At 44.2% G+C, this 26,640-nt stretch overlaps 2 protein-coding genes and 1 long non-coding RNA gene across 4 annotated transcripts; 2 read left to right on the top strand and 1 right to left on the bottom strand.

The window, feature by feature from the left end:
* Positions 1-378: 378 nt before the first annotated feature.
* Positions 379-10,376, top strand: LOC124279353 (galactose mutarotase-like). Its single transcript, XM_046715168.1, has 7 exons — positions 379-466; positions 2,584-2,714; positions 3,046-3,416; positions 4,470-4,551; positions 4,966-5,110; positions 5,465-5,639; positions 10,013-10,376. The coding sequence occupies exons 1-7, from the start codon at positions 408-410 to the stop codon at positions 10,094-10,096; spliced, it is 1,047 nt and encodes a 348-aa protein (XP_046571124.1). The 5' UTR covers positions 379-407; the 3' UTR covers positions 10,097-10,376.
* Positions 10,377-10,836: 460 nt separating this feature from the next.
* Positions 10,837-15,477, bottom strand: LOC124279354. Its single transcript, XR_006899342.1, has 3 exons — positions 15,148-15,477; positions 13,377-13,681; positions 10,837-12,436 (listed from the first exon to the last, which is right to left on the bottom strand). It is a non-coding gene; the product is annotated as an uncharacterized LOC124279354 (long non-coding RNA).
* Positions 15,478-19,479: 4,002 nt separating this feature from the next.
* On the top strand, positions 19,480-22,665 carry LOC124279352 (golgin subfamily A member 6-like protein 6). Of its 2 annotated transcripts, XM_046715166.1 has the most exons (3): positions 19,480-19,547; positions 20,786-20,859; positions 21,057-22,665. In XM_046715166.1, exon 3 carries the CDS (start codon positions 21,072-21,074, stop codon positions 22,191-22,193), a length of 1,122 nt encoding a protein of 373 aa, XP_046571122.1. In that variant the 5' UTR covers positions 19,480-19,547; positions 20,786-20,859; positions 21,057-21,071; the 3' UTR covers positions 22,194-22,665. The 2 variants fall into 2 exon arrangements, with proteins under 2 accessions (XP_046571122.1, XP_046571123.1); XM_046715167.1 differs by lacking the exon at positions 20,786-20,859 and having other exon boundaries at positions 19,496-19,547.
* Positions 22,666-26,640: the final 3,975 nt, after the last annotated feature.

Raw genomic sequence — 26,640 nt, 5'->3', positions numbered from 1 at the left:
AGTATATACAATGAAGGTAATGACTTCTGCAGAAACAATATACTCTGTCAGCCTGCGTTGATGTGTGTGTTAGTGTGTGTATGTGTGTGTGTGTGTGTGTGCGTTAGTGTTAGTTTGTGTGTGTGGTGCGTGTCTGTGTGCGTGCGTGCGTGCATGTCCATATAGACGTCTGGAGCGTGACCGACAGCGACGACGACATTCATCGCATGTTTGTATTGATTGTATCGGGACTACCGGTGAAGACAGTGTGTACCGAACATCGAGAGTCATCTGTCTCCCAGGAAGATCTACCAACATGTGGAATCTACAGCAACATTCAAATAAAGCTTGCAGTGAATGTAGCGTGACATGGACAAGGGAGGTAATTACTAAGTGCCTTGCAGTAGATAACAGGCTGAGGACAAACAATGGCTTCTATCACAGAGGAGGAGTTCGGGGTGACGAAGACCGGAGAACATGTCAGCAGGTAGATAAACCCACTCTGTCACGGCTGTGGCACCATACTGACCATTTCTTGTTTAGAAAAGCCTCACAGCTTGGCACCACAGGGCAGCCTCGCCGTCAGTGAAGGCGTGCGTTTGACAGGTGAACTTTACAGTGATAAGACATAGCATAGGATGCGATACTCTCATGAAACACCAGAGGCTCCTTGTAGGTGTACGTCTGTGTGACGTGCATGTGTGTGTGCGCGTGCGTGCGAGCGTGCTTGTGTTTGTTTTGTTTTTTTACCCTTGTTGTACTGATGGTCTGGTTGCCTCTAGTTCCCCCTGGTTGTACTGGTCGTCAGGTTGCCCCTAGTCCCCACTGATTGTGCTGGTCGTCTGGTTGCCCCTAGTTCCCCTGATTGTGCTGGTCGTCTGGTTGCCCCTAGTTCCCCTGATTGTACTGGTCGTCAGGTTGCCCCTAGTTCCCCCTGATTGTACTGGTCGTCTGGTTTGCCCCTAGTTCCCCCTGATTGTACTGGTCGTCAGGTTGCCCTAGTGGTCCCTGATTGTACTGGTCGTCTGGTCTGGTCCAGGTTGCCCTAGTTCCCCACTGATTGTACTGGTCGTCTGGTTGCCCCTAGTTCCCCTGATTGTACTGGTCGTCTGGTTGCCCCTAGTTCCCCTGATTGTGCTGGTCGTCTGGCCGTCCCCAGGCTGGTTGCCCCTAGTTCCCCACTGATTGTACTGGTCGTCTGGTTGCCCCTAGTTCCCCTGATTGTACTGTGCGTCTGGTCGTCCCCTGGTTGCCCTGGTCGTCTAGTTCCCCCTGATTGTACTGGTCGTCTGGTTGCCCCTAGTTCCCCACTGATTGTACTGGTCGTCTGGTTGCCCCTAGTTCCCCCTGATTGTACTGGTCGTCTGGTTGCCCCTAGTTCCCCACTGATTGTGCTGGTCGTCTGGTTGCCCCTAGTTCCCCTGATTGTACTGGTCGTCAGGTTGCCCTAGTTCCCCCTGATTGTACTGGTCGTCTGGTTGCCCCTAGTTCCCCCTGATTGTGCTGGTCGTCTGGTTGCCCCTAGTTCCCCCTGATTGTACTGGTCGTCTGGTTGCCCCTAGTTCCCCCTGATTGTACTGGTCGTCTGGTTGCCCCTAGTTCCCCCTGATTGTACTGGTCGTCTGGTTGCCCCTAGTTCCCCACTGATTGTACTGGTCGTCTGGTTGCCCTAGTTCCCCACTGATTGTACTGGTCGTCTGGTTGCCCCTAGTTCCCCTACTGATTGTACTGGTCGTCAGGTTGCCCCTAGTTCCCCAATTGATTGTGCTGGTCGTCTGGTTGCCCCAGGTTCCCCTGATGATTGTACTGGTCGTCTGGTTGCCCCCCTAGTTCCCCTGGTCGTCTGGTTGCCCCTAGTTCCCCTAATTGTACTGGTCGTCTGGTTGCCACTAGATTGTACTGGTCGTCTGGTTGCCCCTAGTTCCCCTGATTGTACTGGTCGTCAGGTTGCCCCTAGTTCCCCTGATTGTACTGGTCGTCTAGGTTGCCCTAGTTCCCCCTGATTGTGTGGTCGTCTGGTTGCCCTGGTCGTCTGGTTGCCCCTAGTTCCCTGTGATTGTACTGGTCGTCAGGTTGCCCCTAGTTCCCACTGATTGTACTGGTCGTCTGGTTGCCCCTAATTCCCCTGATTGTGCTGGTCGTCTGGTTGCCCCTAGTTCCCTGTGATTGAATTGATCGTCAGGTTGCCCCTAGTTCACTCTGATTGTACTGGTCGTCTAAACGTGTCTCACTCAGGTCTGTAACGAGATTGGTCAGGAGCTGGGTTATCTTGCTGTTCTCATGACCTGTAACAAGACACAGGCCATCTAGGTCATCTCGGGACCTTGGCCTACAGGCTGTGATCCAGTCATGTAATGAGGACAGTGATTGAGTAACTAAATACGAGTTCTCATAGTTCCAGAAAGTTGATTATATTTACAAGTTCAGAGAAAACGTTATATAAGCTGCCAGACGAAATCATGCACCAAGTGGCAGACACAGACATTTGGGGGTTAGTCCAGGTGCCCCCGGCTTCAAAATATTTTCGTAAAGCTAAAACGACCAGAAGACATGATTTTAAAACTACATGTCAACACAAATTTTGTAATTCTGTTTCTCCGCCAGATACACCCTTACGAATGGCAATAATGTCCTTGTCCGCGTCTTGAACTACGGCGCCACCATCACTGACATCCTTGTGCCAGATAAACACGGCGACGTTGACGACATCAGTCTCGGCTTCGACGATATGACAGGTTGGTTGTGAGACGAGATGGTAGTTGGTAGTGTGATGTTGCCGGACCAACCTTACCTTGATTCGGTCACACACCGGCGTAATCGACCACCTTCAGTTTAACCCATGTCTGACATACAGGCTGTATCTGTGTGATTTGGCATATCGCCTCACCGCAGACGGGGTGACATCAGCTTAAATGGGATTAATCCATAAAACATCGAATATCAGATTTAGTGTGACGTGGAATGAAAACCGTTCACTGTTTTATGAAGGCGCTAATACAGTCACAGAGATAACACTGCATGTGGTTAGACAGTAGGTAAAGACTCGATCATATGTTCATATTGCAGGTTACGAAAGCAACGCAATATTCTGCCTTGGCTCTATCATTGGACGGTATGCTAACCGTATTAAGGGAGCTAAATTCTCATTGGACGGGGAAACGTACAACCTTACAGCCAATCACGGGGAGCATCTATTACATGGCGGCGTGAAAGGCTTTGACCAAGTCGTCTGGAACACCAATGTTGTGGACGGCAAGAAGCTTCAGCTGAGATACGTCAGCGACGATGGCGAGGAGGGCTTCCCGGGTGAGGTGACGACAACTGTGACGTACGAGCTGACAGATGACAATCAACTGTTCATTCAGTACGAGGCTAACACCACGAAAGCCACGCCCATCAACCTGACAAACCACGCCTACTTCAACATGGCCGGACATGTGAGCGATCAAACATATCCTCATCCAAGCAGTTGAATATTTTGAATATTTCAAGTGAGCTTAATTTAGAACACGGTATACATTTATACAAGGGCAATGAAACAGTGGTCTGACATTTGGTTTTCATTATAACCTCCATAGACTTTAATACACCTGGTCGGGTGATGCTTCAGCTTTGTTTTACCCTGTAATATAGAAGCCCCCCTAAGAGGCCTCGACAGCAGCAGCGCAGCAGGCAGTATCGGTACAAACTCCTGAATGTGTGCCTGTATGTGGGGCATGTACAGGGCGTGTGTAGGGCACGTATACTGGGCGTGTTTATAGTGCACTAGTATAGAACATGTGTGAAGGGCGTGACTGCAGGGTATGTGTTTATTGGTGAGGATAGGGTATGAGCATAGGGCGTGTGTTCTGGCTATCCAGACAGTGTGTATGTAGAGGGCATGTGTACAGCGTCTGCGGAGGACAGGCGTTTAAGGCATGCATAAAGAACATGAGTATAGGGTGTGGCTACAGGGCATGTGTACAGCGTCTGCCGAGGACACGTGTTTAAGGCATGCATAAAGAGCATGAGTATAGGGTGTGGCTACAGGGCGTGTGTACAGCGTCTGCAGAGGACACGTGTTTAAGGCATGCATAAAGAGCATGAGTATAGGGTGTGGCTACAGGGCATGTGTACAGCGTCTGCAGAGGACACGTGTTTAAGGCATGCATAAAGAGCATGAGTATAGGGTGTGTCTACAGGGCATGTGTGCAGGGGTGTGTATAGGGCATGTCTGAATCAGGCATGCAATTGGAAGTGTTATTGGGCTTGTTTATAGAGCGTGTACATGGGCCATTAGTTAGATCGAGACTATTCTCGAGTTTTAAACGTGGCAGCTAGTGGACAAACTTACCAACGTGGTTAGGTGTTGGGATGTGAAATGTTCTTATCTGTCAGCGATATATAGATAACACTTTGTAACAGATAATACTTTAACAAAAGATAATGCGCCCCCTGCCCATCCATGCATATATCGCTGATCTAACACAAAATATCTCTCTGTTCGTCAGTCTGCCGGCCACATTGACGACCACGTTGTCAGAATTAACTCTGATGCATACGCCGTCCTCGACGACACTCTCATACCTACAGGTAAGGTGACCTTGTTGATTTTGTGTGGGTCACATTATTTGCGCGTTGTTTGAATTACAATACAGCGGCATAAAACAAGATTGCATGCCTCCCTCCCTTGTTGACAGCTGTGGAAGCCGTGACGAGCAATTATTCCTATGAGTTGAATGTTTGCAAATTGTCACTGTGCCCCAGTATTGTGTACTCTCAATACATGCCCACATTTAATTTGCAATTTTCTTTTACAGAATAATATAGTTAAATGCAACCATGAGGCTTGGGGTGATCCTGGCACAGTCAAGCTGGTTAGATGTATCATCAAGTCCTGTGCCCCCTCAATACGCAGATCAGACAGCGAATGAGACTTTCCCTACATTATTATAAAGGCTATAATCAGGATAGGTGCTGTTGGGATTATTACTGTTTACATTTCAGGTGAGCTAAAAGATGTTGATGAAACCCCTTACGACCTGCGGAGTCCTGTACGGCTGGGAGATCATATGACGTCAGTTCCGGGTGGAACAGGATATACTGTCAGCTATAACCTGGAGGAGTCGGGGAACCTGAAACATGTAGCAAGGTGGGCGTGGCATATCTGTTCCAAAACCGTCATTTTGTACGGTAGGCGTGACGTGGGTCTGTACCTTAGACCGTCAGTTTGTACGGTGGGCGTGACATGTATCTGTACCTCAGACCGTCATTTTGTACGGTTGGCGTGACCTGGGGCACGTAGCTGGAGAAGATATTCCTGCACGCCTATGCAGTGGCCTGTGGGGATCTAAAGATACAAATAAGTGGATAAATCAACATCTTCAATCTGTTTTGGGAACTAGGTCGTTTTAATACTGTCTGTACTGTATGAATGGAAAGGAATATAGGACAAAATAGAGCGGTCGGTAAGAATCCTGTTTTATTTGTTTCTTCTCGTTTACAGAATGGAGCACCCTCCATCAGGGCGGGTCCTGGAAGTATCCACAACCGAACCATCGGTCTTATTCTACACCAGCTACTACCTCGACGCCAAGGACAAGGGAAAAGATGGCGCCACTTATGGGAAGTTTACAGGGTTCTGTCTTGAAGCCCAGCATCACCCAGACAGTGTAAACCAGGTGAGTTAACACAACTGTCTTGAAGCCCAGCATCACCCAGACAGTGTGAACCAGGAGAGTTAACACAACTGTCTTGAAGCCCAGCATCACCCAGACAGTGTGAATCAGGTGAGTTAACACAACTGTCTTGAAGCCCAGCATCACCCAGACAAGTGTGAATCACGTGAGTTAACTCAACTGTCTTGAAGCCCAGCATCACCCAGACAAGTGTACATCAGGTGAGTAAACTCGGCTGTCTTGAAGCCCAGCATCACCCAGACAGTGTGAATCAGGTGAGTTAACACAACTGTCTTAAAGCCCAGCATCACCCAGACAGGTGTACACCACGTGAGTTAACTCAACTGTCTTGAAGCCCAGCATCACCCAGACGAGTGTACATCACGTGAGTTAACTCAACTGTCTTGAAGCCCAGCATCACCCAGACAGTGTGAATCAGGTGAGTTAACACAACTGTCTTAAAGCCCAGCATCACCCAGACAAGTGTACATCACGTGAGTTAACTCAACTGTCTTGAAGCCCAGCATCACCCAGACAGTGTGAATCAGGTGAGTTAACACAACTGTCTTGAAGCCCAGCATCACCCAGACAAGTGTGAATCACGTGAGTAAACTCGGCTGTCTTGAAGCCCAGCATCACCCAGACAGTGTGAATCAGGTGAGTTAACACAACTGTCTTGAAGCCCAGCATCACCCAGACAGTGTGAATCAGGTGAGTTAACACAACTGTCTTGTAGCCCAGCATCACCCAGACAGTGTGAACCAGGTGAGTTAACACAACTGTCTTGAAGCCCAGCATCACCCAGACAAGTGTACATCACGTGAGTTAACTCGGCTGTCTTGAAGCCCAGCATCACCCAGACAGTGTGAATCAGGTGAGTTAACACAACTGTCTTGTAGCCCAGCATCACCCAGACAGTGTGAACCAGGTGAGTTAACACAACTGTCTTGAAGCCCAGCATCACCCAGACAAGTGTACATCACGTGAGTTAACTCGGCTGTCTTGAAGCCCAGCATCACCCAGACAAGTGTACATCACGTGAGTTAACTCGGCTGTCTTGAAGCCCAGCATCACCCAGACAGTGTGAATCAGGTGAGTTAACACAACTGTCTTAAAGCCCAGCATCACCCAGACAAGTGTACATCACGTGAGTTAACTCAACTGTCTTGAAGCCCAGCATCACCCAGACAGTGTGAATCAGGTGAGTTAACACAACTGTCTTGAAGCCCAGCATCACCCAGACAAGTGTACATCACGTGAGTTAACTCGGCTGTCTTGAAGCCCAGCATCACCCAGACAAGTGTACATCACGTGAGTTAACTCGGCTGTCTTGAAGCCCAGCATCACCCAGACAAGTGTACATCACGTGAGTTAACTCAACTGTCTTGAAGCCCAGCATCACCCAGACAAGTGTACATCACGTGAGTTAACTCGGCTGTCTTGAAGCCCAGCATCACCCAGACAGTGTGAACCAGGTGAGTTAACACAACTGTCTTGAAAGCCCAGCATCACCCAGACAAGTGTACATCACGTGAGTTAACTCAACTGTCTTGAAGCCCAGCATCACCCAGACAAGTGTACATCACGTGAGTTAACTCAACTGTCTTGAAGCCCAGCATCACCAAGACAAGTGTACATCACGTGAGTTAACTCAACTGTCTTGAAGCCCAGCATCACCCAGACAAGTGTACATCACGTGAGTTAACTCAACTGTCTTGAAGCCCAGCATCACCCAAGACAAGTGTACATCACGTGAGTTAACTCAACTGTCTTGAAGCCCAGCATCACCCAGACAAGTGTACATAACGTGAGTAAACTCGGCTGTCTTGAAGCCCAGCATCACCCAGACAGTGTGAATCAGGTGAGTTAACTCAACTGTCTTGAAGCCCAGCATCACCCAGACAAGTGTACATAACGTGAGTAAACTCGGCTGTCTTGAAGCCCAGCATCACCCAGACAGTGTGAATCAGGTGAGTTAACACAACTGTCCTAAAGCCCAGCATCACCCAGACAGTGTGAATCAGGTGAGTTAACTCAACTGTCTTGAAGCCCAGCATCACCCAGACAAGTGTACATCACGTGAGTTAACTCAACTGTCTTGAAGCCCAGCATCACCCAGACAGTGTGAACCAGGTGAGTTAACACAGCTGTCTTGAAGCCCAGCATCACCCAGACAAGTGTACATCACGTGAGTTAACTCAACTGTCTTGAAGCCCAGCATCACCCAGACAAGTGTACATAACGTGAGTAAACTCGGCTGTCTTGAAGCCCAGCATCACCCAGACAGTGTGAATCAGGTGAGTTAACTCAACTGTCTTGAAGCCCAGCATCACCCAGACAGTGTGAATCAGGTGAGTTAACTCAACTGTCTTGAAGCCCAGCATCACCCAGACAGGTGTACATCACGTGAGTTAACTCAACTGTCTTGAAGCCCAGCATCACCCAGACAAGTGTACATCACGTGAGTTAACTCAACTGTCTTGAAGCCCAGCATCACCCAGACAAGTGTACATCACGTGAGTTAACTCAACTGTCTTGAAGCCCAGCATCACCCAGACAAGTGTACATCACGTGAGTTAACTCAACTGTCTTGAAGCCCAGCATCACCCAGACAGTGTGAACCAGGTGAGTTAACACAGCTGTCTTGAAGCCCAGCATCACCCAGACAAGTGTGACACCAGGTGAGTTAAAGCTCAAGACAGTGTCTTGAAGCCCAAGCATCACCCAGACAAGTGTACATCACGTGAGTTAACTCAACTGTCTTGAAGCCCAGCATCACCCAGACAGTGTGAATCGGGTGAGTTAACACAACTGTCTAAAGCCCAGCATCACCAAGACAAGTGTACATCACGTGAGTTAACACAAGTGTCTGGAAGCCCAGCATCACCCAGACAGTGTGAATCAGGTGAGTTAACTCAACTGTCTTGAAGCCCAGCATCACCCAGACAAGTGTGAATCACGTGAGTTAACTCAACTGTCTTGAAGCCCAGCATCACCCAGACAGTGTGAATCAGGTGAGTTAACACAACTGTCTTGAAGCCCAGCATCACCCAGACAGTGTGAATCACGTGAGTTAACACAACTGTCTTGAAGCCCAGCATCACCCAGACAGTGTGAATCAGGTGAGTTAACACAACTGTCTTGAAGCCCAGCATCACCCAGACAGTGTGAATCACGTGAGTTAACACAACTGTCTCGAAGCCCAGCATCACCCAGACAGTGTGAATCAGGTGAAAGAATGCCAACACTGCCAACAATGGGATGGATGTAATCAAATACTTTAAGTGCATTTGTTGCCTAAATAATATAACAACTGAAACGGACGTAAAATGCCCACGCCACACCTTCTTTGGACATACGTCCCATCTATTTGTCGTAGACTCGGCTCAGAAGCAATGACGTCCTCGAGTCATGTATACCTTGTTATGGTATCGGCATCCCGACAGGGCAAACCGAACATGATATGTGAGATGTGTATTGAGTATTTATATTTACTGAATATAAATGTAGAACCCATGGTCACCCAACTAAACAACCTCAACTGATCTCCAGTCCCCACCGCCATGACAAACACAACCACTGCCTTGACAAACACAACCACAGTCATGGCAAACACAACCACAGTCATGACAATAGAACCATTGCCTTGACAACCAACACCACAGTCATGGCAAATACAACCAGAGTCATGACAAATACAACCACGGTCATGACAAACACAACCACTGCCTTGACAAATACAACAACTGCCTTGACAAACACAACCACTGCCCTGACACTGCATTGACAAATACAACCACAGTCATGACAGACACAACCACAGTCATTACAATACAACCACTGACTTGACAAACACAACCACTGCCTTGACAACCAACACCACAGTCATGACAAACACAACCGCAGACATGACAAACACAACCGCAGACATGACAAACACAACCGCAGACATGACAAACACAAACGCCACTAAATACCTAGCTGATGGCGCATCCTGCCTTGAACAGACAGCCCATTCCCCCAGCTTCCACGCAAGCACGCAAGCACGCACGCACGCACACACACACATTTGTGTGGAATTATGGCGGAAACAATCCGGGTTGAAAACAGTGTTGTGGTTGACGTGGCCCCAACACACGGGCTTGACAGCAGTGTCTATAATGTACATATTACAGTCACAGCTAGCAATATCACAATACTCATTGCCAAGACTATGGAATACTGTAAGGGACATTCTCGCGATCTCGCATTCTCGCGATCTCGTCCTTTGGAATCAAGCTTAAAATACCAAAAGAGCGAGAATGCGAGATCGCGAGAATGTCCCTTACAGTATTCCATACAAGACAGAGTGAGTCATCCTTTCTCCATTGTTTCAGCCCAGTTTCCCAAGCACCATCCTCAGACCCGGCGAGACTTATAGACAGACAACCGTCTACAGATTCAGTGTAGACGCCCAGTAGACCGGCGAACGTCTAGTGACTCCTTGGAGAGGTCCCCGACACTGCGCCTCCTCTCCATGTTTCCTGGGCCCATGTTACAGGCAGTCAGAGCGACCTGCACACCGCTACAGACATTACTCCTTACACGTATTTGACTTATATACCCGTATATATATATATATATATATATATATATATATATATGCTCAGTTCAAACCTATGTGCGTTGTATTTCGTAAGGCAAAGTTTGTTATCCTGTGTGCCCACACTGATTAGAAATTAAAGTAATACTTTCCACTGATTCCATTTTTGCATACTTGCCACATACTAACTACGAAACGATACTGTGCACCGATGAAATCAAAATAATATATATTTGAACAACAAGTGTACATATATACAAATGTAAACACAGAAATTAGTGAATTCAATTGAACACGCATGCATGGGCTACATTTCGTGATGTTGGTGGTCCGGCATTGGCACGTGCAAACACATTTGTGCATGTGCATCTCGATACACTGAGAGCACACATTTGTCAGAAGCTGCTCACAGTTTGGAAGCTTAATTGTTTGACATCGACATCATGACGTCATGAGGCTAAGGGGATGGTACGGTGAGGAAATCTCACGTCAGATGGCCGAGATTTCCACTGCCAGCGAAACACCATTTCAGCACAGTTGAGACGTTGTCAGAACAATAATGAAATTGCAGATCGCCCACGTGCAGGACGTCTACGTGTCACAACGCCGAGACAGGACAGATAGATGCGGGTGCCCCATCTCCGACACTGGTCTCAGACTGCAGGCACCACTGTTCAGGCCATTCCAAGACTTCGGCGTATCAACTCCAACACAGTCAGGAACCGCTTGCTTCATTATGGGACATGACTCGTCCCGCCATACGACCTATCCTGACGCAATGTCATCGTGAAAGCCGTGAAAGGTGGTGCCGAAATCCTGTCAATTTCGGTTATGGTGGAGGACTTTTCACAGACAATTAAACATTTTCCATAGTGAAGGAGGTCAACGTGTCTACAGACGTCTTGGGAAGCTTTGTATTCAAGCCTGTGTCTTGGAGAGGAATTGGGATGGTTCCGTGATGACTGGGGGGTGGGATAAGTGCACGTTGGAGAAAATCTTTAGATGTTGCTCGGGGCAATTTGACAGGTGTGGGCTGAAGAGAACAATTCCGTTTCTTCACCGCCCTGGACCACGATTACCACTCCATGCCCACAAGCGGCTATAGGTTGATGGGGCTTTCTTCCACAGCACAATATAACAAAACTGCCTTGGCCTGCAGATTCACCGGATCCCTACAGAGCATGCGTGGGAGGAAATAGAGCGACATCTACGCCGTGTTCCGCCGGATAACGTTCCTGATTTAGCCACAGATTTACAGAGAATTTGGGAAGCCATTCCACTTGCCTTCCAGCCTATTTGATAGACTCCATGCGTCGGCGATGGACTGCTGTGCTCGGGGTAGGCATACACGTCACTGAGCTGGTGACATCGGTGGCATTGGTGGTTGACCCCTGCCCCGAACCTGGACTCTTAACGTCAATGTCATGGACATTATAACCTGCTGTTATGCTGTCTTTTTATACTCTCAAAACCTACACAAAACTTTTCATTGCTGTTATATTTCCAAATTTAGAAAGAATTTTAACAATACAGCTTTTTGTGGCAAACAACGGGTGATAATAAAGACAAGAATAGAACCACGTCAATTACTGTTAATTTCCTCATAAAATTACGTGAGTGAGTTGGGTTTTTTTTTACCAACTCTCTGTATTCCTGTATGTCATGGCTGCCGGCTGTGGCAGGAAAGCCGGAAGTGCTGCATGTCTCTGACGTAAAGCACTTGGTGAAATTGGTGAGTGAATACTCAGGATCTGGCTCGTGAGCGTGACAAAGGTCAATAGTTTACATCCGGGTACCTTGAGTGTCCCTGGAAACAGCTGTTTGTGTGTCCATTCACTAGTCCCATTAGGTCATCTCTCGGCTGCTGCACTGGCCGACACGCTCATGCTTCAGAGCAGAGACCATATACACTGTGCAACTATGTATTGATTGGGTCAAGATTAAAAAACATTTACAAACATCAGTAAAAAGATGGATGTCATTATCAGTGACATGTTGAGGACGATGTTAGAATTGGGAAGTGTATTTCCAGTGCTGGATGCTGGATGAGGGACAGAACCTGTCCTCCGAGGTGTCCTGTCGGTGGTGGGGAAACGTGTAGCTTTTGCGAACAGTCGATTTGTCGTGTGTGATCGTGCGGCCCCATCTGCTCGCCCCCCGAGATGTTCTGTTGGCGGTACGGGGTCGCGCAGGATGGTTGGACGTCTTGATATAGTTTCTGAAAATATGAAGAATGATGCTGCATATTACAAAGGTCACTAGTCACTCACTCACTCACACAACCGATATCATTTATCTCATTCCCACTCATTTCAACTGAACGCAACACAACCAATGTCATCCCTACTAAACCGATGTCAACTCAGTATCACTTCACCCCCCATCCCTCCCCTCCCACTCACACATGTCTTCTCACCTGTTCCATCTGTTATTGTTGACATCACTGCCCACCCCTCCCCTACCACTCACACATGTCTTCTCACCTGTTCCATCTGTTATTGTTGACATCACTTCACCCCCACCCCTCCCCTCCCACTCACACGTGTCTTCTCACCTGTTCCATCTGTTATTGTTGACATCATTTCACCCCCACCCTCCCTCCCACTCACACATGTCTTCTCACCTGTTCCATCTGTTATTGTTGACATCATTTCACCCCCACCCCTCCCTCCCACTCACACATGTCTTCTCACCTGTTCCATCTGTTATTGTTGACATCACTCCCACCCCCCACCCCTCCCTCCCACTCACACATGTCTTCTCACCTGTTCCATCTGTTATTGTTGACATCACTCCCCATCCCTCCCCTCCCACTCACACATGTCGTCTCACCTGTTCCATCTGTTATTGTTGACATCACTCCCCACCCCTCCCTCCCACTCACACGTGTCTTCTCACCTGTTCCATCTGTTATTGTTGACATCACTGCCCACCCCTCCCTCCCACTCACACATGTCTTCTCACCTGCTCCATCTGTTATTGTTGACATCACTCCCTACCCCTCCTCTCCCACTCACACACGTCTTCTCACCTGTTCCATCTGTTATTGTTGACATCACTCCCCACCCCTCCCCTCCCACTCCACCGTCTTCTCACCTGCTCAATCTGTTATTGTTGACATCACTCCCCACCCCTCCCACTCACACATGTCTTCTCACCTGCTCCATCTGTTATTGTTGACATCACTTCTTTGCCACAACATCGCAGCTTCCATGTTCCCACATCAACAGCTTGAAACTTGACAATGACAACACTCAGAGTTGTTTCATTACTAAACAGCGGGTCACTCAAATAACCTTCACAATTACTCTGGCAGTCGACTGTTGTGCTACAAAAACTACTGTCTTGGTGTCAGGCCGAACCAGCACTATGTGTGTCGCGGGACAGTCGCACGACGCTCTCATGTAGGACGCAACGCCCTGCACGACCATCTTCTCCGTCTGTAGGATGACACCAGCTGCAACTGACAGGACAAAACTAGGTCAGCAAACAGATTGGATTTGTTAGTTGTTTAACGCCGCTCTCAGGAATGATCAAGCTATTTGACTGCGGTCTGTAAATAATCGTGATAGCCCAGTGATCAACAGCATGAACATCGATCAACGCAATTCGGATACGATTGCATGTGTCAACCATGTCAGCGAATCTGACCAACCGGTCCTGTTAGTCGCCTCTTATAAGCTTATAAGCATTGGAGTCTGAAGAGGGATTCTAAAGCGGATCAAAATACACACACACACACACACACACACACACACACACACACACACACACACACACACACACACACACACACACACACACACACACACACACACACACACACACACACACACACACACACACACTCTCTCTCTCTCTCTCTCTCTCTCTCTCTCTCTCTCTCACACACACACACAGAGGTACTAACACACACTTTAATGATCCCAATCCCGCGTTCCTTGCCTCCAATCAACACTGTGTCCAGCACTCGGAAGCAAGAGGTTAATAATGTCCTGCTTCGTGTTTCGTGAATCTGTGTCTACTGTGACCCACAGATGGAATGACATGCCTCTAACCACAGCCTTACGATCACATTTAAGGTTAGTTTCATGTCTAACATGTCATAGATGAGCCGCCGACAATGTCTGTGAGAGAAGTAGGTGGTGATACTTACCATCAGTCAGATCCATGGTCCGCCGACAATGTCTGTGAGAGAAGTAGGTGGTGATACTACCATCAGTCAGATCCATGGTCCGCCGACAATGTCTGTGAGAGAAGTAGGTGGTGATACTTACCATCAGTCAGATCCATGGTGTGCCGACAATGTCTGTGAGAGAAGTAGGTGGTGATACTTACCATCAGTCAGATCCATGGTCTGCCGACAATGTCTGTGAGAGAAGTAGGTGGTGATACTTACCATCAGTCAGAACCATGGTCCGCCGACAATGTCTGTGAGAGAAGTAGGTGGTGATACTTACCATCAGTCAGATCCATGGTGTGCCGACAATGTCTGTGAGAGAAGTAGGTGGTGATACTTACCATCAGTCAGATCCATGGTCCGCCGACAATGTCTGTGAGAGAAGAAGGTGGTGACACTTACCATCTGTCAGATCCATGGTGTGCCGACATTGTCTGTGAGAGAAGTAGGTGGTGATACTTACCATCAGTCAGATCCATGGTCTGCCGACAATGTCTGTTAGAGAAGAAGGTGGTGATACTTACCATCTGTCAGATCCATGGTGTGCCGACAATGTCTGTGAGAGAAGTAGGTGGTGATACTTACCATCAGTCAGATCCATGGTCCGCCGACAATGTCTGTGAGAGAAGAAGGTGGTGATACTTACCATCAGTCAGATCCATGGTCCGCCGACAATGTCTGTGAGAGAAGTAGGTCAGATCCATGGTCCGCCGACAATGTCTGTGAGAGAAGAAGGTGGTGATACTTACCATCAGTCAGATCCATGAGCAGCACCATGTTCAAGGTACTGAACCAAGACATCATTGTAGTCATATTTATATAATCCGTTTGGTCCTCTCCACACACAATAGATCCGATACACAGGCCTCTTAATCACCAGAAGCTCCTTGATACACCCTCACTGCCTCGCTGGGATGTCCTTATTGAGCATGAAAACAAACTATAGGGCTGTTTGCCTCTTCTTCTTTCAGTGTCACCTTTCACTGTTTGCCATTTGTGTCTGTAGTGTTGGACTCTGATAATAATTTATAGCTCATTGTCAGAATCGCCCTCTCATCCCACACTTATGCCGGAAGAGGCCTTCTCCTGTGAGTGCAGCGATCGTGCTGGTCACGTGACAATTTTTGATCCTGGTTCAATATACCACAAAATGCCCTACAGTGGCGGATGTGATGAAGACATTGTTTTGCGCTAAACTTGATTTGGCATAGTAATGGTTTATACGTGTGATAAATTACGCCTCAGTTCTGGAAGGAAGACCTCGGATATCGGCAAGGCTGGACGCTTGTCTGGTTCCTTTACATTACATTATCATGTCCTGTGTTTCTCATGCTTTTAGTAGGAGTGGACTGACCGCACGAACACATGGCTGGTCACTCACTCACTCACTCACATTTTGTCAGTACAGCCGTGAGACCATTGACCTGAAATTGTACGTAGGTTTGATCACGTGATCAGCTTGTCAGTGAGCAGCATCCCTGTGACGTCACAGCCATTATTAGTATATCCGTAACATAGTGAGTTGATGGACAGCTATGACGGGATCCATACCAGTTAATCTGTGCACGGGTTGGAAGCCAGTCAGCCAGACAACTGGGACATTACCATAACCTAGTGTGGAGTTTGGCGCTATATAAATGGACACATTATTATTATTATTATTATTATCCCTGGTGTTCATGCCCGCCAAGCGGTTCCATGCTAATTTAAAGTTATTCAAACAAACGCAGAAAGACATAGACATAGCATGTGATAGGGTTGTTTGTTTGCATGGATAATGACGGTCGTAGATTAACACAACAGGGATAATGACGTTCGCAAGTTCACACAACGTGGTTAGTGACGGTCGTAGATTCACACAACGTGGTGAATGACGGTCGTAGATTAACACAACGTCGTCGTCGAGATGTATAAGGTCCAGTGTACAATGTAAACTGTACGGTGCGTACTGCATAACGTCTAGTGTACAGTGCGTAGTGTATAGTGTATAACGTCTAGTGTACAAAGTACAGTGTGTAGTGTATAACGTCTAGTGTACAATGTACAGTGTGTAGTGCGTAGTGCATAACGTCTAGTGTACAATGTAAAGTGTATAGTGTATAACGTCTAGTGTACAATGTACAGTGTGTAGTGTATAACGTCTAGTGTACAATGTACAGTGTGTAGTGCATAGTGTATAACGTCTAGTGTACAGTGCGTAGTGCATAACGTCTAGTGTACAATGTACAGTGTGTAGTGTATAACGTCTAGTGTACAATGTACAGTGTGTAGTGTATAACGTCTAGTGTACAATGTACAGTGTGTAGTGTATAGTGTATAACGTCTAGTGTACAATGTACAGTGTGTAGTGTATAGTGTATAACGTCTAGTGTACAAAGTACAGTGTGTAGTGTATAACGTCTAGTGTACAATGTACAGTGTGTAGTGTATAACGTCTAGTGTACAATGTACAGTGTATAGTGTATAACGTCTAGTGTACAATGTACAGTGTGTAGTGTATAGTGTATAACGTCTAGTGTACAAAGTACAGTGTGTAGTGTTAAGTGTATAACGTCTAGTGTACAAAGTACAGTGTGTAGTGTATAACGTCTAGTGTACAATGTACAGTGTGTAGTGCATAGTGTATAACGTCTAGTGTACAATGTACAGTGTGTAGTGTATAACGTCTAGTGTACAATGTAAAGTGTACAGTGTGTAGTGTATAACGTCTAGTGTACAGTGCGTAGTGTATAACGTCTAGTGTACAGTGCGTCGTGTATAGCGTATAACGTCTAGTGTACAGTGCGTCGTGTATAGCGTATAACGTCTAGTGTACAGTGCGTAGTGCATAACGTCTAGTGTACAATGTAAAGTGTATAGTGTATAACGTCTAGTGTACAATGTACAGTGCGTAGTGTATAGTGTATAACGTCTAGTGTACAATGTAAAGCGTCTAGTGTATAGTGTATAAGGTCTAGTGTACAAAGTACAGTGTGTAGTGTATAGTGTATAACGTCTATTGTGTAGTGTATAGTGTATAACGACTAGTGTAAACTGTAAAGTGTATGTAGTTATAACGCCTAGTGTACAATGTACAGTGTGTAGTGTATAGTGTATAACGTCTAGTGTACAATGTACAGTGCATAGTGTATAACGTCTAGTGCACAATGTACAGTGTGTAGTGTATAACGTCTAGTGTACAATGTACAGTGTGTAGTGTATAACGTCTAGTGTACAATGTACAGTGTGTAGTGTATAGTGTGTAACGTCTAGTGTTCAATGTACAGTGTGTAGTGTATAGTGTATAAGGTCTAGTGTACAATGTACAGTGTGTAGTGTACAATGTACAGTGTGTAGTGTATAGTGTATAACGTCTAGTGTACAATGTACAGTGTGTAGTGTATAGTGTATAACGTCTAGTGCACAATGTAAAGTGTATATAGTGTAAAGTGTATAACGTCTAGTGTACAAAGTACAGTGTGTAGTGTATAACGTCTAGTGTACAATGTACAGTGTGTAGCGTATAGTGTATAACGTCTAGTGCACAATGTAAAGTGTATATAGTGTAAAGTGTATAACGTCTAGTGTACAATTTACAGTGTGTAGTGTATTGTGTATAACGTCTATTGTTAACTGTAAAGTGTATATAGTTTATAACGTCTAGTTTACAATGTAAAGTGTATATAGTGTATAGTGTATAACGTCTAGTGCACAATTTACAGTGTGTAGTGTATTGTGTATAACGTCTAGTGTGCAATGTACAGTGTGTAGTGTATAGTGTATAACGTCTAGTGTGCAATGTACAGTGCGTAGTGTATAGTGTATTACGTCTAGTGTACAATGTACAGTGCATAGTATATAACGTCTAGTGTACAATGTACAGTGTATAGTGTATAACGTCTAGTGTACAATGTACAATGTACAGTGTATAGTGTATAACGTCTAATGTACAATGTACAGTGTATAGTGTATAAAGTCTAGTGTACAATGTACAGTGTGTAGTGTATAGTGTATAACGTCAAGTGTTTAAAGTACAATTGATAGTGCGTTGTGCGTGGTGTACAGTCGCGTATAGTGTATGGCAGCCATATTTATAATGCATTATTATGTTCGAAGACATATTTTACGTCCGTATGTGTTTCATTTCTGCACTGCTCGGCCTGTCCACATTATTCCAATTATCTTCAGCCCTGACAGCTACATATGGTCTAATTGCTGGTGCTGTGCCAAGGTTATGCCGTGGTATTTTGCAGCCTGATCAACATGCGATGGGAAACTCAATACAAAGCCTCAGTAATCCGGCCACAGGCACTTTTAGTCAACGTTCACTGAGTTTATAGATCTATATATATTTTAGCATTTAGTTCTCGGCATAAAGATTCAGCCTGACAACGCTCTCCACAAGGGTGTATGACTAAAGGGGTGATGCAGCAGGGAGAAGTCGGGTGGTCCTGATATGGCTCATCATCAGCTCAGGTGTCCTGGCCCCTTCTGTAGGCTCCCAAACACGGCAGCCTTCTGCATTACCCGAGTGTCACCGAGTGGGTGAGGAACCCGGCCACTCGCCGAGGATCAGGAGGTACTAAAACCAGGGGCATCGGGGAGTCCGACAACCTGGGGCTTGGGATGCAAACGAGCCATTTCAAAGATATGGTCTGCATATTTGCCATGTTTTTCCTGAATTTTGTCTTATTATTGGATTGTTTCTCGTCGTTCACTAAGTAGTTTTCCAGTAGTTCTGCAACAATCTTACTGGATATAAGGTTACGCCCATCTGACAGACGATACAGCCACAATCAATGTACACAAACCGAGCTTGTAGATGATATATAACTCTAGATATAACATTTCAGGTATAACCCACCATACACACTGGCAGGCAGTCAGGCACTCATTCGTGCATGCACTCATATACTGTCTGAAAACAGGTCACTAAAACAAAAGACAGGTGACATGATATCCTGATATGAACTTAATATCGCCCCACGGAGCGTGTGATGTTTCACTGGTAATCTATACCCTGAGCCTTATTCAAAGATCAATATAGCATATCCCGGCAGCTATGTACTGACATACAGATCTTCTCTCTCTTCAGCTGTGTACTGACATACAGATCTTCTCTCTTCAGCTGTGCACTTGACAGGGTGGGACGAGAACAAATTCAAGACAGGTAAAGTTCTACTGTATATTCAAATGCTCGAAAACACTGATTTTAGGCCACCTCCGCCTCTGTCTACGACTATTGATCGTACGTTCTGTGAAACATTGTATTGTAGAAACATTTGAATACAGGAATTGTCATAGTGTTCTCTGACCAGTTATTTTCCTTCTCGTCCTATTATGTACACGGGGCGGTGGGGTAGCCTAGTGGTTAAAGCGTTCGCTAGTCGCGCCGAAGATCCGGGTTCGATTCCCCACATTGGTATAATGTGTGAAGCCCATTTCTGGTGTCCCCTGTCGTGATATTGATGAAATATTGCCAAAGCGGCGTTAAACTAAACTCACTCACTCACTATTATGTACCCCAGTAGCCTGAACCCGCCAGGTTCTCCGCCCCATCATGTCCCCCGCCCCATCATGTTCTCCCCCCGCCCCATCATGTCCCCCGCCTCATCATGTTCTCCGCCCCATCATGTCTCCCGCTCCAATATGTTTTTTGATATATGATGGAAATGAATGGTATTGAAGGTAGGCACTGTTTAAATCAAGGTTACTCAGAGCTGGCGTCCCTCACGGACGAGTTTTGGTGCCATTTTTATTCCATGTTTACGTATATGATTTTGCTGATGATCTCGATTACATGACCGGACTATCTGGTGATGACACATCATTAGACAAGGCATCTGAAAGTCTCATAAACATTTATACTTTCATCGAACAGCAAATCGCCATAACATGTATCTGATATTGTATCCAAAATCTCGAAAGTGTTCTACTCAATGAGAAAACTTAAAACCCTTCACAAAAGTTGAGACGGTTTCCTAAAGCACCATTTTGAAAAAGAACTTAGTTTACAATCGGAAAGACTCCAGATTGAAGCTGAAAAAATTATTGCATTGCTTCCCAAGTTTTTCTCCTTTCAGTTCACTTAATTACGAGGCAGGTTTTGAACACTGTCAGAACGTAGAAGAAGAAAATGTTCTCTATTTCATTATAATGAGAAACACACAAGTCCAGTTTACCTAAAAGAAATAGTTCTTCACTGCGGAGGCTCCAGGAGTCTTTATAATTTATGAAATTGGGGCATTATTTCCTTGCCCCCGAACTTTGCCAGGAGTGAGACAGACTCCCTCAAATCATCAGTGGATATATGCATCGTTTATGAATTTATGAATATTGGACAAATTGTTTAAGTCACTTTTGATCCAAAAAATCCAAATTTCCCATTTTACTCCTTTCTTACTTCAGGATCGTCGTCGGAGTTTACATCTACTGTCACACAACAAAACCAGTTGTCATCGATAGGCAACTCGTCATCACATGTATGTGTATCAACTTCGTTCATTATTATTATACAACTATTTCTAGAAACCTATATTTCTTAGAAGTTTGGAAAATATGTTATTGCGGTTATCCCCTACCTTTTGGAGAGTATATGTTAGGAGTGTGTTATTTACTTTCCTTCTCGTATTTATTGGTGTATAAATAATATCAAACATGTATCATTTTCATTAATAAGGCAAACTGAGATACCATGGCTGCAGAGCGGGGGAAGATGCTTGCTGAAGATGAGAAGTGCATCCAGACACACATAATGGACATAGAGGTGGAGCTGGACGCCAAGGACATCACTGGGACTCTCTTCTCCAAGAACGTCATTGACCTGAAGGACATGCAACACATTGAGTCGGGAACAACCCGGGCTGACAGAACCAAGAGGTTCCTGGATATCCTCATGTTCAGAGGCACCAATTCCTTTCAAGTCTTCTTGTATGCTCTCGACACTATGGGGTACAAGGGTCTAGTGCGGAAACTACGAGCCACCAAGGAGTCCAACAGTCTGACCTCGGCACTACACAGAAGACAAACCGAAACACAGCTTTCTAGAGAGTTCACTGATCTGAGCAAGCGTATGGAGACAATCATGGCAGCCTTGGATAGACAGACGCATAGGATTGACGAAATGTCCGAGTCAAAGAATCTCTATGCAACGAAGGAAGAGGTCGAGGGTTTGAGGCTGGACTTGGCTACCAAGGAGGAATTACAAACCTTTCGGAAGGAAATATTGGCGTCTATGGCGGATATAACAGCGACGTTGAGCAACATCAAGGAGATGTCTCTCATGAATGATGACAATCTGGGCACAATTCAGTCACTGAAAGAACAAGTTCGGAAAAAAGACGAACTGCTTGAAATTGCTCGATGTCAAATTTCTGACCTTCAGACAAAGGTTTCCGTTCTGGAAGAAGAAAACAGATCTCTTAAAACTACCATAGAACAGCAGCAAGGGGACATAACCAACTTGGAGGCCGTGGTTCAGGAGGAAATACAAGAACGCAGAACGGCAGAAGCACGGTATAGGAGGCACAGGGATAAGGACCGGGAGAAGCATGCACGAGACATTGCGGACATTGAGCGGAGGAGGCAAGAAGACATGCATCAACTGGAGAGGAAGATGGAGGAAGATAGGAAAAGGCAGGAGAGGGAAAGAAGAGAAGATCGACAGCAAATTGAAAAGGAGTTGAAGGAAAATCTTGAGAATCAACTGAAGACCATCCGTGAGGAAAGTCAGGTGAGTAATGGTCGTGCTCAGACAGCTGGAACCGGTGTCTATGGTGTCAAGAAACCCATCCACAGAAGAAAAGCTTGGAACTGAGACTAGAGATGGTTCTTGACAATATGGAAATGGTTTTGTCGCTTGTATTCAGCTTGAGACAGTTAAACATATACCGTATATATGCTTGGAGACTTGACACCTCTGGAGGAGTCGCCAATAACCTATCACTTGAGAAACAAATACTATTTCCTGAACATCTCGAGCCAACTGTAAACTAACCTGTTTCTCCAGTTACCGAGGGGACGTACTCACCCGTTAAATCTCGTGTTATCATTATACTTTATGATTATTCGTGTGCGCGCGCACATGCGCGTTTCAGATTGTGCCACATTCGTTTTATACTCGCTGCCTGCTGAATTTGGTTTTCTGACAGAGAAACTCACTTTACGTTCTGAGTGACTGTGGAGTTCCTGGAAGGGCACTGCAAACATATGATTAATTTACAATATATTTCCTTTGTATGGAGAAATAGATTTCATATGTGAATAAAGTTGTGGTTATATTATGTAAAGGAATGATCTAATACTGTGGTTCTATTATGTAAAGGAATGATCTAATACTGTGGTTATATTATGTAAAGGAGTGATCTAATACTGTGGTTATATTATGTAAAGGAATGATCTAATACTGTGGTTATATTATGTAAAGGAATGATCTAATACTGTGGTTATATTATGTAAAGGAATGATCTAATACTGTGGTTATATTATGTAAAGGAATGATCTAATACTGTGGTTATATTATGTAAAGGAAAAGATCTAATACTGTGGTTATATTATGTAAAGGAATGATCTAATACTGTGGTTATATTATGTAAAGGAATGATCTAATACTGTGGTTATATTATGTAAAGGAATGATCTAATACTGTGGTTATATTATGTAAAGGAATGATCTAATACTGTGGTTATATTATGTAAAGGAATGATCTAATACTGTGGTTATATTATGATCTAATACTGTGGTTATATTATGTAAAGGAATGATCTAATACTGTGGTTATATTATGTAAAGGAATGATCTAATACTGTGGTTATATTATGTAAAGGAATGATCTAATACTGTGGTTATATTATGTAAAGGAATGATCTAATACTGTGGTTCTATTATGTAAAGGAATGATCTAATACTGTGGTTATATTATGTAAAGGAATGATCTAATACTGTGGTTATATTATGTAAAGGAATGATCTAATACTGTGGTTATATTATGTAAAGGAATGATCTAATACTGTGGTTATATTATGTAAAGGAATGATCTAATACTGTGGTTATATTATGTAAAGGAATGATCTAATACTGTGGTTATATTATGTAAAGGAATGATCTAATACTGTGGTTCTATTATGTAAAGGAATGATCTAATACTGTGGTTATATTATGTAAAGGAATGATCTAATACTGTGGTTATATTATGTAAAGGAATGATCTAATACTGTGGTTATATTATGTAAAGGAATGATCTAATACTGTGGTTATATTATGTAAATGTAAAGGAATGATCTAATACTGTGGTTATATTATGTAAAGGAATGATCTAATACTGTGGTTATATTATGTAAAGGAATGATCTAATACTGTGGTTATATTATGTAAAGGAATGATCTAATACTGTGGTTATATTATGTAAAGGAATGATCTAATACTGTGGTTATATTATGTAAAGGAATGATCTAATACTGTGGTTATATTATGTAAAGGAATGATCTAATACCGTATTGTATGAAACTGTTGATGCAAGGTCTTCATTACTACCTGTCAGTTGATACTTAACTGACACACACACACTTCATAACAAACACCTGTATATGATAGGACGTCCCACAGCTGGAGCTTGCCTGAACCGCTGGTAGATAATACACATATAAACACATATTGTATTGATTTCCAAGAGCTCGTGACAACGGATTGTAAATGATCGGATTGTAAAGACCGCGACAATCCAGTCCGCTACACCACAATCTAACGTTTTTCCGACCATGGCTTGGTGCCAACAATCTACGTTATCTTCTGTAAACAAACTGAAACTAACCAAGTAACCAACCCACAAACTGGATCGACCTGTTCTCACTTACTACACTTTTATTTGGTTTAGAAAATACACCCTCCTCGGTTACAGGTATGCTATAGAAAAGAGAATTATAAGTCGACATAAATATTGAAAACATTCCACCTTAACAATGCCTATATATAGCGACAGCTTTACTTATAGTAATGGTACTCTATGAATCATGCGTGGAAAATAGATTTTACGTCCCTATGTGTTTTACTTCCTGCCCTGCTCGGCTTGTCCAAATTATTCTATCTTCAGCCATGACGGCAACAAGGTTTAATCGCTGGAGCTGTGCCAAGATTATACCAGGGTAATTTGACAGCCTTGTCAACATGCAATGGGAAACTCAATAAAAGGCCTCTATAATCATGACACGCACTATTAGTCAACGTTCACTGAGTTGTTAGATCTATATATGTTTTAGCATCTAGTCCTCGGCATAAAGATTCAGCGTGACAACGCTCTCCACAATGGTGTATGACTAAAGGGGTGACTTCATCATTACAATAGTCTTTCATGTCGAGCAATATTCCAACAGCTCCCGCCTTTATTGGTTACATTTCACCACTCTTGAGATACAATCGAGCTTGATATCAAACAGCATCTTGCTCAGAAGTTGTTCTATCATTGTCACAACAATCAAGACCTCAGTATGTAAATAATTCAAACTGTTTTATGGTAGACATGCGGAGGGAATATTCGATTGCATATGTTGATGACGGGTGTTACCGGTGGAACGTGTACAATGCACAGTGTGTGGTGTATAGTGCATAACGTCTAGTGCACAATGTAAAGTGTATATAGTGTATAGTGTATAACGTATAGTGCACAATGTACAGTGTATATAGTGTATAGTGTATAACGTCTAGTGCACAATGTACAGTGTGTATAGTGTATAACGTCTAGTGAACAATGTACAGTGTGTAGTGTATAGTGTATAACGTCTAGTGTACAATGTAAAGTGTGTAGTGTATAACGTCTAGTGTACAATGTAAAGTTTGTAGTGGATAGTGTATAACGTCTAGTGTACAATGCGTAGTGTATAGTGTATAACGTCTAGTGTACAATGTACAGTGTGTAGTGTATAACGTCTAGTGTACAATGTACAGTGTGTAGTGCATAGTGTATAACGTCTAGTGTACAATGTGTAGTGTGTAGTGTATGGCGTATAACGTCTAGTGTACAATGTACAGTGTGTAGTGTATAGTGTATAACGTCTAGTGTACAATGTACAGTGTGTAGTGTATAGTGTATAACGTCTAGTGTACAATGTACAGTGTGTAGTGTATAGTGTTGTATACGTCTAGTGTACAATGTAAAGTGTGTAGTGTATAACGTCTAGTGTACAATAAAGTGTATAACGTCTAGTGTATAACGTCTAGTGTACAATGCGTAGTATAGTGTATAACGTCTGGTGTACAATGTACAGTGTATAGTGTATAGTGTATAACGTCTAGTGTACAATGTACAGTGTGTAGTGTATAGTGTGTAACGTCTAGTGTACAATGTACAGTGTGTGTAGTGTATAGTGTATAACGTCTAGTGTACAAAGTACAGTGTGTAGTGTTAAGTGTATAACGTCTAGTGTACAAAGTACAGTGTGTAGTGTATAGTGTATAACGTCTAACGTCTAGTGTACAATGTACAGTGTGTAGTGTATAGTGTGTAACGTCTAGTGTACAATGTACGGTGTGTAGTGCGCGTATAGTGTATAACGTCTAGTGCACAATGTAAAGTGTATATAGTGTAAAGTGTGTAACGTCTAGTGTACAAAGTACAGTGTGTAGTGTATAGTGTATAACGTCTAGTGTGCAATGTACAGTGTGTAGTGTATAGTGCATAACGCCTATTGTAAACTGTAAAGTGTATATAGTTTATAACGTCTAGTTTACAATGTAAAGTGTATGTAGTGTATAGTGTATAACGTCTAGTGCACAATTTACAGTGTGTAGTGTATAGTGTATAACGTCTAGTGTGCAATGTACAGTGTGTAGTGTATAGTGTATAACGTCTAGTGTACAATGTACAGTGTATAGTGTATATAACGTCTAGTGTACAATGTACAGTGTATAGTATAACGTATAGTGTACAACAATGTACAATGTACAGTGTATAGTGTATAACGTCTAGTGTACAATGTACAATGTACAGTGTATAGTGTATAACGTCTAATGTACAATGTACAGTGTATAGTGTATAAAGTCTAGTGTACAATGTACAGTGTGTAGTGTATAGTGTATAACGTCAAGTGTTTAATGAACAGTTTATAGTGCGTTGTGCGTGGTGTACAGTCGCGTATAGTGTATGGCAGCTATATTTATAATGCATTATTATGTTCGAAGACATATTTTACGTACGTATGTGTTTCATTTCTGCCCTGCTCGGCCTGTCCAAATTATTCTATCTCTTCAGCCATGACAGCTACATATGGTCT

Source organism: Haliotis rubra, unplaced genomic scaffold, assembly GCF_003918875.1.
Source record: "Haliotis rubra isolate DU_JTF1 unplaced genomic scaffold, ASM391887v1 Scf25, whole genome shotgun sequence".
Classification (NCBI taxonomy): Eukaryota; Metazoa; Mollusca; class Gastropoda; order Lepetellida; family Haliotidae; genus Haliotis; species Haliotis rubra.
The sequence above is the reverse complement of the archived record's forward strand: the minus strand, read 5'-3'. Positions and strand labels throughout refer to the sequence as shown.